At 35.6% G+C, this 16564-nt stretch overlaps 2 protein-coding genes across 4 annotated transcripts in view; one reads left to right on the plus strand and one right to left on the minus strand.

Moving 5' to 3' along the window:
* Positions 1-550: 550 nt before the first annotated feature.
* LOC120778171 (oxysterol-binding protein-related protein 11) lies at positions 551-3118 on the plus strand. The gene is made up of 3 exons (XM_040109907.1): positions 551-878; positions 940-1336; positions 1406-3118. Exons 1-3 carry the CDS (start codon positions 791-793, stop codon positions 1590-1592), a joined length of 672 nt encoding a protein of 223 aa, XP_039965841.1. The 5' UTR covers positions 551-790; the 3' UTR covers positions 1593-3118.
* Positions 3119-5952: 2834 nt separating this feature from the next.
* LOC120778700 (protein bric-a-brac 1) overlaps positions 5953-16564 on the minus strand; it is a 192942-nt gene continuing 182330 nt past the window's right edge. Inside the window, exons 2-4 of one of the 3 annotated variants that reach the window (XM_040110656.1) lie at positions 8690-8750; positions 8133-8554; positions 5953-8064 (exon numbers count right to left, since the gene is read on the minus strand). In XM_040110656.1, the coding sequence (XP_039966590.1) occupies positions 6916-8064; positions 8133-8554; positions 8690-8750 (1632 nt within the window). In that variant the 3' untranslated portion in view covers positions 5953-6915. Of the gene's footprint in view, positions 8065-8132; positions 8558-8689; positions 8751-16564 lie in introns of all 3 variants that reach the window. The other 2 variants (XM_040110657.1, XM_040110655.1) reach the window with 2 other exon arrangements.

Raw genomic sequence — 16564 nt, forward strand, 5'->3', positions numbered from 1 at the left:
CAAGCACATAAAAGAAGAGTGTAAATAGAGAGCAAACAATAACAAATATCCGAATATAGGCATTATTTGAAATATATTTCGATAATTTTCTAAGGTTATATGTATATATTTAATAGAAATTGGCAAAATACAAAAATAAAATATTTAGTTGATAAATATGTCTGTCAACATAAAAGTATGTAGCTTGTTATATATTTTTGTTTAAATAATGCAAGTCTGCATTTTGGAGAAATCTCTCGTATGCTTAGGTGCCGAACGAAAGAAAGTTCGTTCGGAGTAATTGTATTGTTCAGTCAAGAAAATCACAAACATTCGTTTGCTAATTTAAATAATATGAGAGAATATTAATTCAAAATAACCCCAAAAATATTTAAATACATGTCCAAATTTGTATTCAGCATTTTTTTCCATAAAGCAGCATATTCCTCATTATTCTTTTAAAAGAAGTGATATTGCTGTTCTGATTGGAGAACCGTTCAAGTTTTTACAACATATCTGCTTTAGAAGTGAATGCATTTTAAATGAAATGTCAAAATGACATTTTCTGTTGACAATTGTGTTTTTATTGCATTTGCTTAGATATTTCTAAAATTTTCACATTATTTATTTTCCATCAAAATTTGCAAAAATTCTACGTAAAATCAAATTAACCCTAGAGCACCGCAAAAGGAAATCAAAACACAAACAACTAACATTAGCTGGGAGTACATCAACACTAACAACGTTTAGCAAAACTGAAGTGATTACAACCACAAACGAATTGTCAAACGAGAATATTCATCCTCCCAACATGGATACCAATATAAACCGTGTGCTAAATCAAACCTTGCGTCATCCATTGCATGGACTGCTATTCAAATACACCAATGTAATGAAAGGTTTGTCCTTGATTAACAAACCATAAAATGCTTAAAATTGCATACACATAAACATTTATAGGTTGGCAATATCGCTGGTTCACGGTGGATTCACAGACCGGTACACTGAGCTATTATTTGTGTGACTCTTCTTCGACTGGTGATGAATCAGCACCATCGGCACAGGTGCTAGCTGGCGCCCCACGCGGACAAGTACATTTGGCAGGCGCCGTAGTTTGTCCTAGTGACGAAGATTCGCGCACCTTCTCTATCGGCTGTGCCTCTGGCGATACATTGAAACTACGTGCAGCTGACGCACGTTCACGACAAGAATGGGTTGATGGATTGCGAGCAGTCGTGGAGAGTCATACGAAAGCTATGGATATAAGTAATTCATCAACACTGCCACCGCGAGAGCTGTTGGCCGCTTCGGATGCAATGGTATCAGCGAGACAAGCGCTCTACCTAACCGAACAATGGTGAGCAAATATGTGCAAGTAATACATTACTTCGTTATATATACATTTGTTTTTTATGCAATTTTCTAGCAATGCCGCATTAGCGCGTTCAATCGAGAATATTGAATGTGCGACGTTTTCGCCGACAGACCCGGATTTACTTTTGCTGAAAGCCATTTCGACAGCCAGTACACAATGTTTGCATCAGTGTTTGAGCCTATTGCAACGACATGAAGAGACTCACAGCACTAGCATAGAATCTGCGGGTGTTTACTAAGCGAGCAATAATAATATTATTGTTAACACGATTGTCGATACATACACACATACATACATACATCTAAAGCTGTATATTGTATAATCAGCTCTTTTCCATTTCAAATGGTTATAAATTTACGTTATCATTAAGCGTTAATACAGCTATATATAATATACAAATATGACATACATATATATCACATTGCAATATATTGCATTAAATAATAGTTATATAATCATATACATTTAGGCACTAAAACATTCAAAGAAATTAAATAAACGCACACTTATTAAGCCAAAAATTGTAACAAAAACCATGGTTTGTATTTTAACGTCGTGCGTGTGCTTTACAGTTATTTTCGAAAATAGTACTTTCTTATTTCAGCAATATTTTTACCGATACAACAACAACAATAAGAACTTACTGTTTTCGCAACCCGAAAATTAAAACACAATTTTCATTTTCCATCCTTTGTATATTTTACTGAATAAAATAAAGTTACTACGTTACTTAGCTGCAATTACAGTTATAATTATAATACCATCATTTAATCGTTCATCGTTCGCACATAATTAACTTAGAGTTTATACTTGTGTTATTAAACTAATTGTTTCCTTTGCATACCACTTCTGTTGCCCACTTACATAAAGGCCGCATCATACATTTAAGAATCTTCCTTTGCTGCACAGCTGTGGTTAATGGGTATTCGAGAAAAATTAAAAAAAAAAACATGCACTTTGTTGATTTGTTTTTTCTGGAGTAAACACTACATTTTTGGTTTGAGTTTTGCTTACACATGCATACATACATATAAATACAGTTAATATTTTATATACGGCAAGAAAACATATTGTGTGTGTGTGCGTTTTAATACCGCTTAAATTCATGGAACATATTACAGATTTTACATTATATTTTGCAGTACTTGGGCTTCCATTTGACGGATGTTGTGACTTTGAATTGTTTTACAACTTTTGTTGTCGAAGTTCGTAATTACATAGGGGAGTTGAGTGTGTGCGGAAACATATACATATATATTTTTTTTTTGGGTCGGCAATGAAGTGTAGTATTACTTTGGACCAAAGTGGGTTACCAATAAATTACTTTATTATTTTTAGGTTGCAACATAAGCATTTACACACTTAAGCTTGTGGTAGACAAGTGGTTACTTAATATAATGTCGCTGTGATGGTTGCTGAAGACTTATGCTTCTTAGGTTATGTCTTATGCTGCTTTACGTTATTTTTTAAATGTGTCTATTGTTGATTTTGTTTTGTGTTTTTTGCTTACTTTCGGTAACAAAATTTATTTAGAGTTCCGTTTGTTCTATTTCCTTTATTTTTCCCCATTGGTTTTTCCACAGTACACAGTAAACCAGCCGTTGGCAGTATGCTTATTTGACAATGTATACATGAACGGGTTTGGTAGTTTTCTCTCATTAACCGATACAACGCAGTTTGTTTAAAAAACAAAAACATTGTGCTTTGTAAATTTGACTCTTAGAATTATTATAAGATTTCAAATAAAACTAACCAAGAATTATTTTTCTTTTTTGGTTTTTATTAATTTTTGGAAAAATAGTTTCACAATTTCAAAGCAAAAACCAGAAAACTTTATGTTATTATACATATGACAATTATGAATGAAATATCAACTCATACATTACAAACAAATAATTTGTCAAGTAAGCATATTTACATTAATTATTCTTCTTAGCTGGTTCTCTATGTACACTATGGTTGTTTCTATTGTGTTTATGATTCCAGTTAGTGACCGCTAAGTACAAAGCTGCAATCAGTTGTTGTTTTTAGTAAATAATTAAGCTAAAGGACTTTCAACTATTTCTATTTGCTTTGTTTGAAAAACATGAAACTTATGTGAGCTTATTATTTTTTATATAAAGTTTATATTTTGTTTTAATTTGATGTTTTTGAAGTTTTTCTCCCTCTTTTTGACATTTATAGTATGCTTTCTGTGTGCTTTTACAAAACAAAAAAAAATGCGAAAAAATTATTTAATTATTTGCCTAAAATTCGATTTTGTTTGGGCCGAAATATTTTCTTCATTAAAATATTAGGTACTAAATCAATTTGTTAACTGTTTATACTTTTTAAGTTCATCTATCCGAAATGTTTTATATAAACATATAAAAATGTATTATTTTCACAATTTTCCTTATGTGCAATACGTTTTGTTGCTGTGCATGAAATTGGCAAATTTTTGGTTAGGAAATTTTGAAAAATTTAATATAAGGGCTTGTAGGAAAAAAAATAAACAAATATTAATTGGAAGAAGGCACTTTATACAAATTTTGGATATAAATAATTTCAAAATGGTTAACATATGTAGTTGTTTATATCGTAAAATTATTAAATAAAATTATATATTATTTACAAAATTTTATATTTTAGTCAAATAATAAATATTTTTTTAAATAGTTTTTTTTTTATAAAATGTGAGATGTTAAAGTGAAAGATGAAAAATAATAATAAGTAAAAAATAAACACAAGAAGTTACAACACCCTTTACAGAGGTATTTCTTATAGCATAAATCGGCTCAGCTCATCATGCTGATCGTTTATATAGTATATATGTACATATAAATGTATTTTGTAGAGTCTCCGACGTTTCTTAAAGTACCCTGTTCAATGTATACAAACTTAAACGAGAGTATAAAAATGAAGATATAATTAAGCAAATATAATATGATATATTGTGTATGATTTGTGTAAATATAGTTATATTTTGGTTATAGAAAAAAAAATATTAATTGAAATATAACAAAAAGGTGTCATAAAAAAATTAATAAATAAAAAATGAATAAATGTATAAATATATAAAAACTACATTTTTTAAAAACATTTAACTAATTTCATAACCTTAAACCAATTTGCCACATTTCACGAATTCGCACAGTTCGCATAAAGATCAGTCTAAAATTTTGCATTTCAATATAAATTTTGTCGTCTTTAATTTTGTTAATTTTGTTTGTTTTTGTTTCTTTTGTTGTTCCTAAATTTTCCTAAAATTCCACAAGTGTATAAATAGTAAATTTTTGTCATACACGCTTTGTCATCATTTTTAATAATACAATAATAATTAATTTACATTATTTGCTTTTAATTTTTACGGTTTTTTCCACTTTTATATTTTTGAATTTCATTCCGAAAGGCATTGGTTGCAATTTTGTTCGCTATAATTATAGTTTTTTCGTTTTTCATTAAAAAGTTCTAAACATTTAATTTAGTTTTTACTTCCGTTTCTTTGACTTTTTTGTTACCAAAAATATTTTCAATTTAAAGCATAATTCACTTTTAAGAATTTTGTTTCTCCAAATTTTATATTAATTTTGTACATTTTTTTGTATAAATATGTAAATAATAATATTATTCTTCATAAACAATTTCATTTAACTGAATTGGGCACACATTTCGAAATACTATACTTCATGTTTTTATAAATATTTATTTTTCTTTTATATTTGGTTAGTGTTCTTTGTGTATGTTTTCGTCAAATTGCATGCTAGGTTGGAATGTACTTAATGAGGGAATACTGTACAGTGAAACACATACAGATTGTATTTTAATATGAAAGAACAATTGACTTAATGTTTAAGAGATCGCTGCATTGTAGTGAGTGAAATATGCTTCATAGCTACTTTTGATATTTTCAAAAACAATATAATTTAAACATTAGGGGTGTTCGTGCAACGAATTTTGTCATGTAATCGAAATTGTTTCTAAAAAAATTTAAAACTTTCGAAAATTTTCTGTTGACTGTAATTCCAAATCCAATTTTATATAGTTCGGCTATTGGTTCTATATTCAGCAATTATTTTCATTAGCTGAGTAAGTGCGGAAGGCCAAAAACTATTTAACGCATTCTGAAAAAATTGAGTAGAGCTCTGAATGCAGTTTTCATGATCTTTGATCTATTCAGCACTTTATTTAGCTATCATTTTCATTGACTGAAAAAGTATAGAAAGCCTCTTGTGATATTGTAATTTTAAGTTTAAAATATTTAATACACAATGTTTAACCAAAATTGTTCATATTTTACAAAAGTTTCGATATTAACATTTTTTAAATCGTTGCTTGAGTACCCCTACTGCATGTAGGTACATTTTACACCCAAACTTAACGTAATACATGTATATTTATTATTATTATTATTTTTTTTTTGCATTCTAAATATGACATATTTCTTTATTTTTTTACTTAGGAAGAATACTCCTATTTGGTATACATACTAAATATATTTATGTATTTTAATAAAATTAAAAAAGTTTTACAAACTTTCGAAAATGTTTTTTGTCGATATTTTTATAATGTTATTTTTAAATCAAATTTTTTAAAATTAAAATTTTAACCCAATTTCTGTTGTGATAATTTTGTATTTGCTCTTAAGACTTCTGATATAATTATTTTGATCAGTATTACTTATATTTAATGGTAAGCAAATTAAAACCCTAAATAGAGATTATTTTATAAATAATTTTGTATGTATATTTGGAGGCAAAACGTTTTGAGGTTGAGTATAAACAGAATAGAACTTTTACGATTTGTAGGATATTCTGGTCGTGGAAAACGTCAAACTTGAATAGAAGTTTCTGTGGAAGGGGGGCGGAGGGTAATCGCTGCCAATGAGGCTTACTTTCAAACGGGTTAATGAAGTTGTAGCATCACTAGGTTAAGTGTATCGATAATGGAATATTAAATCGAGGAATAGATTCCTAAAGCTTTAAACAATATGTGTGGCTTTAGTCTTTGCAGGATCACTAACCGTCTTTACTTGTCCAAGCTTTTTTAAGTCGTATATTTGAAGTCAAGGTAGGGTTATTAGGAACTTCGTTTTGAAAGAATTTTGGTGGTTTTAAGTTAGAAAGTATAAGGTTGACCGTAGAGGATCTTACTAGAATTTGTCTTAGGTCAGTTCAGTCCGGGTAGAAAATTATTTTTCTTAATGGAGGTATGACGGTATTGTAGGAAATGAAGAGTGTAAGTAACAGTTTAAAAAAATATTAAGAATATTTGTATTCCTATCGCCTATTTTCTCTGAAAATAATTTTGTCCGCGAAAGCTTCATTTGCGTTGCAGAGATCTCTAGAAAACCAAAGTTTGGAAAGTTTAAAACGAGTCAGACAAAGATTTATGAAAAAAGGGTTTTTATACTCAACAAGAGTAAAGAACTTTAAAAGGACAACGAATTTTTAACACAAATTTCGATAACACGAAAATTTTTCCTCCAAAAAAGTATGCCTCCAACTGGTTGTGGTTACAAATAAATTAAATCGATTGAACATAACGACATCTTAACTATGTAGGAAAGTAATGTATTTTGTTTATTCGCTACTTGTCGTGATGGGTTCGATTTTTATATTACTGGAACTTATATTACCGCTCGTTGCACTCGAGGTAATGCTAACATCCGCGTGACTGCCGGACATTGCCGGCGTCGTCACTGTGCTGGTACTGCTAACATTTGTGGAGGACGCCGTTGTGCCCGGAGGTGAGTCTTCGCTAGCACCCACCAAAGCTGCCAAGTCTTCGGAGAAGAGACGAGTTGGTGAGTAAGCGCTGCTACGCGTTGTCTTATAGCCCATATCCAAGCCTAACTCGGTGAGTGTAGAGTGTAGGTGTGAATTGCCGCTTGGACTGCTGCGACGATGTTCAAGCAACGATGAGGGGGAGGGGCATTTCGCTTTTGTGGCTGTGGCACCAACACTCGCTGATTGGTGGTGTTGCTGGTGTTGATGCAACTGTTGTTGTTGAGCTTGTGGCTGCTGGTGCTGGAGTTGGTGCTGTTGGTAATGTTGACTGGAAGATGATGTTGCTGTTGCTGATGCTGAGGCTGCGCCATGATGAGGCATGGAACTAACACCGTAACCAAATCCGTGTTGTTGCTGCTGGTGCTGTTGCTGATGATGCTGCTGTTGTTGCTGCTGCAATGCTTGCTGCTGTTGCATGTGTAGGTGTTGCAACTGATGCTGTTGCTGTTGGCTGAGTACACCGGTTGGATCGCAACGACCCATATGCAGCGCCATCGCCATGCTGGGCGGTATGTTCGGCGGGAGACCGGACAAACCAGGACCGCAGGGCGATGGAGCATGCCGCGGTCCAAGCATTGTGCCCGCGCTAGGGTTCGATGTGGTACTCAACGCAGGAGATATGCTCGTCTTTGGTAGCGGTACAGAGCCATGCACACCTGGCGCAGCGCCACCAGTTCCAGCCGATGCTGCGGCGGCTAAATGTGGTTGCAAATGCGGAGGTATATTGAATAAACCAGGACCCGTAGGACCCTCCGACGGATGTTGATGTTGTACGGCTGCAGCCAATTGCATTTGCTGGCGTATATTGTGTGCTACGGCGGCCACAGCGGCAGCGGTGGCTTCTTGCGACATCTGATCACCGGTGGGTGTGGGCACACCATTCGGACAGGGACCACTCATACCAGGGTAGTTAAGCGGACCATCCTGAAATGGAAACATGGGCTAGAAATACTAATATAGTTAGTAATGCTGTGAATAACCAGCAAAATTTAAGGTAGTCCGACACTTACCGAGTGCCGACCATAAGGTAAATGTGGCACTATGCTATCATCCTTGAGATCCTTTGCATCGCGGAAGACAACTGTCTTAATGACACCCTTAATATGTTCATCCGGCCAAATGCCAAGCAATATGCGCTGCGGTCGACCACGCCCTTTTGGTCGTAAATCCGGTCCACCATCAATGGAAGGGCCGAGCATGTTATGTACACGATTCGCATACAATACAAATGTTGGGTAGGGTATGTCGTATTTACGTGCCGCCTGCGATAGTGAGAGTCCCTCCTTGAGCACGCTAAATATAGCCTCGGCCATTGTTTCAGGGCGCCACGACTTCAGTGGGCCACGTTCGCGGAAGCGCAGGTGATGCATGAGACTTTGATTAGTGTTCCAACATTTCTGCCACATGGACTGCAATTGATATTGATAGCTGTCTGCTGAAAAAAATATAAAAAGCAGATTGCGACGTAGTAAGTCAATTGTAGGCTATGAAAATGCAAATTAAGACAGCATTATTTTGAATGTTTTTTAAACGTTAAGTTTATTAAGTTAAGACTTCGTATACATACCTGCAATTGTCGAAGAGCTTGAAGCGCCCATCCAAGTGTGTGAGTTCTCCAACATTTTGGCCTAGAAAGGAGACGTAATTTGCTATAGTTTGACTTGAAACTCGGAAAATATAATATATTTATTTGTTATGGATGATACTAGAAAATCTGTTGCGACACGTCCAGATACACTTTGGAATATATCCTCTCCAATCAAGACAAGAGTTAATAGGTGTCTACAACAATATAAACGTTTCATATCGCTTTCCTAATTCATTTGATTCCTTGGAGAGAATAAGTATTAACGCCGTCGATCGTAGAAAATTTACATGAAGGGATTTGCTATTTTCTTCTCTTACCCTGTACCTGTACTAACTCAAAGAAGTAAAAATAGAGTGCTCGGAAATTGTCGTATAAGTATTAGAGAGTATATTCTCAATATTCCCTTTAGGTCGACCGTTAATAAACATTGAGTAGAATACAGAAATTCTATATTTGGCAAAAAAAATTTTGTTTGGTTCGGTTATTTACCAAATTCTTATCTGTTCACTCTTTGGTTTTTGAAATATCGATCTGAAACTTCAGCCCCGTCCTTTTCTTGCTAAGAAGCGGCTCATTTGTCGGCACGGCCGATATCAGATAACTATAGGAGATCGGAATCAAGTGGCAAACTTTTTCATTTGACGAGATATCTTCACGAAATTTGACCTACATTACTGTCGTAGACAACTGTGCTATTTCTGAAGAAATTGTTCAGAACAAATCGCTATATCATATACATTAGGGTGCTTCAAAAAAATTTTTTTTTTAATTTTTTTTCAACTCTTAACCCCTAAATTGTTAGTGATTGATAAACCAAAAACCTCCCTCAAGCCAGGCGCTGTAGCTTAACTCTAAGGGGTCGCTATTTTTTTTTAGGTTCCCATACATTTTACATAGGAATTTTCGTTTTTTCATTCAAACTAAAATTTCACCAACTAATTTTCGTTTCTCAGAAATAACCATCACATATTCGTAAAGTTGGCTATTCAAACTTTAAACATTCCCGCGACGAAATTATTATTCTCAGAAACTTTTATTATTTTTATTGAAAAAATTCCAAATTTCAAATCACTATATTTAATCGTCTAATTGAGATAATCAAACTTTGTCGCAGAAATTTTCAAAGTTTGAAAAGTGAACTTTTTGAGAAACGAAAATTAGTTGGAGAAATTTTAGTTTGAATTAAAAGAAGAGGTGCAGCACTTTGCACATCAAATATTTTGGCAGAGACTGAAGTCTAATTTTGTAGAACAACTTAAAAATGTAGTGTATCGGTAACAGGCAGAAGAGAGGAAGAATGAAAGCAAAAACTTATTAGATCAGCGTCGACAATTTTTGAAAGCAAAAAAAAAGTTCAAAGTAGGTTGGGTTTCCCATTGGACAAAGATGACAGGAACAAGTAAGGAAGGGCTAAGTTCGGGTGTCACCGAACATTTTATACTCTCGCATGATAAAGTGATAATCGAGATTTCATTATACGTCATTTACATATTTTTCAAATACCGTATTTTTGTAAAGTTTTATTCCGCTATCATCATTGGTTCCTAATGTACTATATATTATACAGAGAAGGCATCAGATGGAATTCAAAATAGCGTTATATTGGAAGAAGGCGTGGTTGTGAACCGATTTCACCCATATTTCGTACATGTCATCAGGGTGTTAAGAAAATATTATATACCGGTCCATAAGTGGGCGAGGCCACGCCCATTTTCAATTTAAAAAAAAGCCTGGGTGCAGCTTTCTTCTGCCATTTCTTCCGTAAAATTTAGTGTTTCTGACGTTTTTTGTTAGTCCGTTAATGTTTATGGAAATGCCTGAAGAAAACGACTTAATAGAGTTTGGTTGACATAGCTATAGTAGTTTCCGAGATACGTGCAAAAAACTTAGTAGGGGGCGGGGCCACGCCCACTTTTCCAAAAAAATTACGTCCAAAAATGCCCCTCCCTAATGCGATCCCTTGTGCCAAATTTCACTTTAATATCTTAATTTAGTGCTTAGTTATGACACTTTATAGGTTTTCGGTTTCCGCCATTTTGTGGGCGTGGCAAATGGCCGATTTTGCCCATCTTCGAACTTAACCTTCTTATGGAGCCAAGCAATACGTGTACCAAGTTTCATCATGATATCTCAATTTTTACTCAAGTTACAGCTTGCACGGACGGACGGACAGACGGACGGAAAGACGGACGGACGGACAGACAGACATCCGGATTTCGACTCTACTCGTCACCCTGATCACTTTGGTATATATAACCCTATATCTGACTCTTTTAGTTTTAGGACTTACAAACAACCGTTATGTGAACAAAACTATAATACTCTCCTTAGCAACATTGTTGCGAGAGTATAAAAATTGCAGGCGATCTGAGGTAGGCAAGAAGAAGGAGAGAAGACGGTTGAATCTTTAAAGTTAAAAAGCAGTTTATTTCGATTTTCGGAAAAACTATGAGTTCTTTGAAAAAGATTGAAATGAAAAAATCAAAGTTTTTTTTTTAGATTTGGAGATTCTGTGAAATAAGTAAGGAAGGGCTAAACAAGCAAGGAGCGGCTGCAACTGAACATTTTATACTCTCAGGGAGCCATTGAAATCGTTCAGGTTTTACCCCGACTTCAAAGGCAGAACTTGCCCATATGAAAAAACTTTAGAAAGTTCGAAATTTGGAGTGTGTGTAGACTTGTATGATACATTTAAGAGGTCTCTATTTGGAATTAAAAAGTATTTTGTAGAAAAAACGTATCTTTTATTGCGAAAAGTCGATGACCTATCGTACCACCCTTCCATGCTTACATTCATTATTGCTGCTGGATGTGCGCCGATGTGCTTTGTCACACTTTTCCAACATTCATTGACTTGTTAAAATCGACCCACATGCATATAGTACTTATGTAAGCATATATAAGAGTATGTTAATAAACAAATACTGCAAATGCAAGCAGTTCAAAAACACCGTGCTTGTGCTTTGCGCCGACAGACCCTAACGAGTTACCCCAGTTGTCGGATAAAAAATGCAGGAAAACAAATCACCGAGGTGCAACGCTCTTACTCAAGCCACTAACGCTTGAAGCAGAGCAAGTGCACATGTGTGAGTGTGTGCGGGCGCTCAAGTAGGCAGCCAATGCACCAATATATCAATGTAACAATGTGAATGACTGCAGTTCGCAATAAAAGATTCTCAAGTTTTAACTAAATCGACTAATTGCATAACAAAGTAACATTTTGCACAAGTGCAGGGGGCGGTGGGGCGCAGTGGTGTACACCAGGGCTTTTCCATATATTCAGCTCTCGAGTGGCGAAAGCCAACGGGGGTGGGGGATGGCAGAATAATTTGCAATTTCACTTAAACATTTAGCATAAAAAATACAGGCGAATAAAAGGAAAACTTTTGTAGTTGAACAATTAAGCCAAGCAAAAATGGTAATACTTTTGAGTGTGCACGTGTATGCTGTTGAATTGTTGTTATTGTTTCTAGCATGGCACATATATTTACATATGCGTGATTATGACGTCTCGTGCTACGCCCCCATCACTTAAGCGCCGTAATATGCAATTGTTGCCAGAGCCAAACGAAATAGCGGAAGTAACTGGCAGAAAAAAGCAGCAGAAGAAGCACAAGTAGTAGAGCAAAATGTGCAAAAGTGGCCGCAGCAGTCGCATACCCTCATACAACCGTCCCGCTGTGGCAGGCATAGTTCAAGAAGTTATCGAGAGCCATGGCACCTCTTCAAATGTTATTTACATATTAGCAAATAAAATTGGTGCTTACACACACATTCACATACACTTACTGGCTGTAGGTGCTTGTAGCTGCATGCAATAATTATTACAAATACATAGATTAGAGCAAGCGATTGTCTGCTGGATATTTCCGCAAAGCTGCCTTTCTGCGGGTATTGCTTGCACAGTCACACATACAAACATATACTCACACAGACACACACATTCCCATCTGCACACCCTTACCAGTTGCAAATGCCATGCGAGCGTGCTTTTAAGCATTTTTAACGTAATGACAAAGTTGTAAAACAATACAAAAACAATAACAGTGTCAGGAGCGCAAATTCACTGCATTTTAAATAATTGCTTCATTATGCGATTTGGCCACAGTGCTGGCGCTTTGTTAGAATGTTATGGAATAAATCTATTTTTATATGTGCATTGAGTGCCTGTGCTTTGCTAAATGAGGAATGAACGGAACAAAGATACTCATACGCCTCGTGGGCACTTAGTAAGAACGAAAATGCCCGAAAGCGGAAGTTGAGAGTTGCGTTTGTGTGCTGCTGGCAGATTTGTGTAATGCTTAACTGCAGTAAAACTAAGTGGAAATTTATTCTTAATTTTCGACCCGCTTGCGGTCAAATCAAAAATATACATATATGTTTCTATCTAAACTAAAGTAATCATGAAACCATTATTATATTTGTAAGTATACGTTATTATAAATAAAAATATATATGCACATATATATTTTTGAATTGATTACTTATAAAGAAGTTAAGTATACTTCACGCCTTTTATGTCGTTTATCTTAACTTCTAAATATTGCACTGAAAGGGATGTACAGACTCCGTGTTTGTCACTGTTCAACCATGTTAAGCTGCGAGTCAAGCGGCGTCAATCGGCTCGAAATATTAATGGCTTGGACTCTTCTTCTTCTTCTTTACATCGCTTACGCGGTTTAGCCGAGTTAACAACAGCGCGTCAGTCGTTTCTTCTTTTTACTGTGTGGTGCCAATTGGAAATTCCAAGCGAAGCTAGGTCCCTCTCCACTTGGTCTTCGCAACGGAGTGTAGGTCTTCCTCTTCCTCTGCTTCCCCCGGCGGGTACTACGTAATTTCAGAGCTGGAGGGTTTTCGTCCATTCGGATGACATGACCTAGCCAGCCTAGCCGCAGTCTTTTCATTCGCTGAACTATGTCAATGTCGTCGTATATCTGACGTGTTGTTGGTGTTAAGGCTGGTTCCAAAATAGACGAAATTATCTACGACTTCGAAGTTATGATTGTTAACAGTGCGTGGGAGCCTAGCCGCGAGTGCGACTGTTTGTTTGATGACAGGAGATATTTCGTCTTTTCCTCGTTCATCACCAGACCCATTTGCTTCGCTTCTTTATCCATTCTGGAGAAAGCAGAACTAACGGCGCGGTTGTTGGGGCAAATGATATCGATATCATCGATATGAGCTGAATGAGTATGCAAATACGAATAATGTTCTATGTACTAAAGATCAAGATTGGTACACGAAGCGAAAGGTTTGTCTGGCGATTTTTATATATAGGGTTAATAAAGTCATGGCATGCTCTCCTTTCAGTTTCGAAAACAGAAAAACTGACCAGTGGCTAAATCTGGTTTGGTCGGAGCACATCCATTTTTATCTTAAAAAATATTTTTAATGGCTCATGATTTACCCTGGGATTGACCGAATATTCGAATATGAAGATATTTCTGTACTTTTCCAAAATATAATTATTATGTATGCATGGGAATAATTTTGATTATTTAGATTTAAAGAAAAAGTATTTAATCTATAGCACAATATTATAAAAAAGAAATAGTTAAACATCAACAAACCTTCAACGAAAAAAACACCGTTGTCATTTTTGTTTCGATTCACTATGTTGCAGTTTTAGATGACAATAGTTCCTAATTGACAAAATAATTAAATTTCTAATGCTTGTTTATTCTAAGTGATAGCTGGAATTGACGTATCTAAAGATGCGAGCAGAAAATAGGAGCAGAGAAAGTATCTGTGTGATATGCTATACATTACTTATTACAAACTTTAAACTTAAAGTTGACCAAAAATTTTATCACAGATACCAAAATACTTGCATATAGTATGTATGTAATTATAGATTGCTATCTCAATACCGTTAAATACAAATAGTTACATATGTACTATAATATGTTATTCGCCAAGCTATGTATTTCTTCAGACCGAATCTGCTCGATACCTGCTATAATTTGCTATTTACTTGAAGTTTAATATGGCGCTGTAATTAATTTAAGTTATGCTTATTACGTTAAGTATACGGATATATAATCGATGTATGTATGTACGTTTATACACGTATAGGGACTGCGAATTACTATATATGGCATTTATGTGAGTTTAGTATAGAGACCATTGTAATTAGTAACAGAAAGCGCACCGCATTCAAACCTGCTGATTACATATCATTATATGTTATAGTATTTGACCAAATTAACAATAGCACAACCCACTGACAACAACAAAACCATACATATGTAGATATAAGCGCGGTTGTAGCTGCATATCTGTGATTATTAGTGTGGGGAAAATGGCTTAAGTCGAATATTTTACTGGCGATAAGTTCCACAAATTTGATCAATTTATTCAAGACCTGATATTGTATTTTAGCTCAAGCAATAACTTGGAAGTGGCAGCTTGAAATTAACTTGAAGTAAGTTTGCAAAATATGTGTTGATTTTGACTGGGAATGTAAATATAAAACTCAGTTTAACTTGACTTAAGCTATTTTAACATTCTGCCACAGATATACATACATATAGTCGAGCGGAGTTATTTCAATATATAATTTTGTAAAATAGATAAATTTATATACAATATTTGCTTGTATGGCCATATAGTATAGGTGAATTATGGAATCCCGGAAAAAAAGAGGCTTGTAAATTGGTCAGCAATATTAAAGTCCATACTTCTTCTTTATTGGCGTAGACACCGCTTACGCAATTATAGCCAAGTTAACAACAGCGCGCCAGTCGTTTCTTCTTTTCGCTACGTGGCGCCAATTGGATATTCCAAACGAAGCTGGGTCTCTCTCCACCTGGTCTTTCCAACGGAGTGGAGGTATTCCTCTTCCTCCATTTCCCCCGGCGGGTACTGCGTCGAATACTTTCAGAGCTGGAGTGTTTTCGTCCATTCGGACAATATGACCTAGCCAACGTAGCCGCTGTCTTTGAATTCGCTGAACTATGTCAATATCGTCGTATATCTCATACAGCGATATTCGCCGTGGCCAACGCGCAAAGAACCATGAATTTTTCGCAGAACTTCTCTCGAAAACTCACAACGTCGACTCATTAGTTGTTGTCATCGTCCAAGCCTCTGCACCATATAGCAGGACGGGAATTATGAGTGACTTATAAAGTTTGGTTTTTGTTCGTAGAGAGAGGACTTTACTTCTCAATTGCCTACTCATTCCGAAGTAGCACCTGTTGGCAAGAGTTATCCTGCGTTGGATTTCCAGGCTGACATTGTTGGAGGTGTTTATGCTGGTTCTTAAATATACGAAATTATCTACAACTTCAAAGTTATGACTGTGAACAGTGACGTGAGAGCCAAGTCGCGAGTGCGACGACTGTTTGTTTCATGACAGGAGATATTTCGCCTTGCCCTCGTTCGCTGCTCAGTCTCCTTTTCGTGCTGTCGAAAGCAGCTTTGGAATCAACGAAGAGGTGGTGTGTGTCGATTCTACTTTCACGGGTCTTTTCCAAAATTTGGCGGTGAATATCTGGTCGGTTGTTGATTTGCCAGGTCTAAAGCCACACTGATAACGTCCAATCAGTTTGTTGACGGTGGGCTTTAATCTTTCACACAATACATAGAATCTATAGAACCTTATAGGCGATGTTGAGGAGGCTTATCCCACGGTAGTTGGTGCAGATTGTGTGATCTCCCTTTTCGTGAATTGGGCAGAGCACACTTAAATTCCAATCGTTGGGCATGCTTTCGACCGACCATATTTTACAAAGAAGCTGATGCATGCTCCTTATCAGTTCATCGCCGCCGTGTTTGAATAGCTTGGCCGGCAATCCATCGGCCCCCGCTGCTTTGTTGTTCTTCAGACGGGTAATTGCTATTCGGACTTCT

The sequence above is a fragment of the Bactrocera tryoni genome, chromosome 5, assembly GCF_016617805.1.
Source record: "Bactrocera tryoni isolate S06 chromosome 5, CSIRO_BtryS06_freeze2, whole genome shotgun sequence".
Classification (NCBI taxonomy): Eukaryota; Metazoa; Arthropoda; class Insecta; order Diptera; family Tephritidae; genus Bactrocera; species Bactrocera tryoni.

Bases quoted from the DNA above. Each gene is read 5' to 3' on its own strand.
- LOC120778171 (XM_040109907.1), top strand. From the start codon at position 791: ATGGATACCAATATAAACCGTGTGCTAAATCAAACCTTGCGTCATCCA. The intron at 879-939 runs GTTTGTCCTTGA...AAACATTTATAG, and splicing joins ATACACCAATGTAATGAAAG to GTTGGCAATATCGCTGGTTC. The intron at 1,337-1,405 runs GTGAGCAAATAT...GCAATTTTCTAG, and splicing joins CTCTACCTAACCGAACAATG to CAATGCCGCATTAGCGCGTT.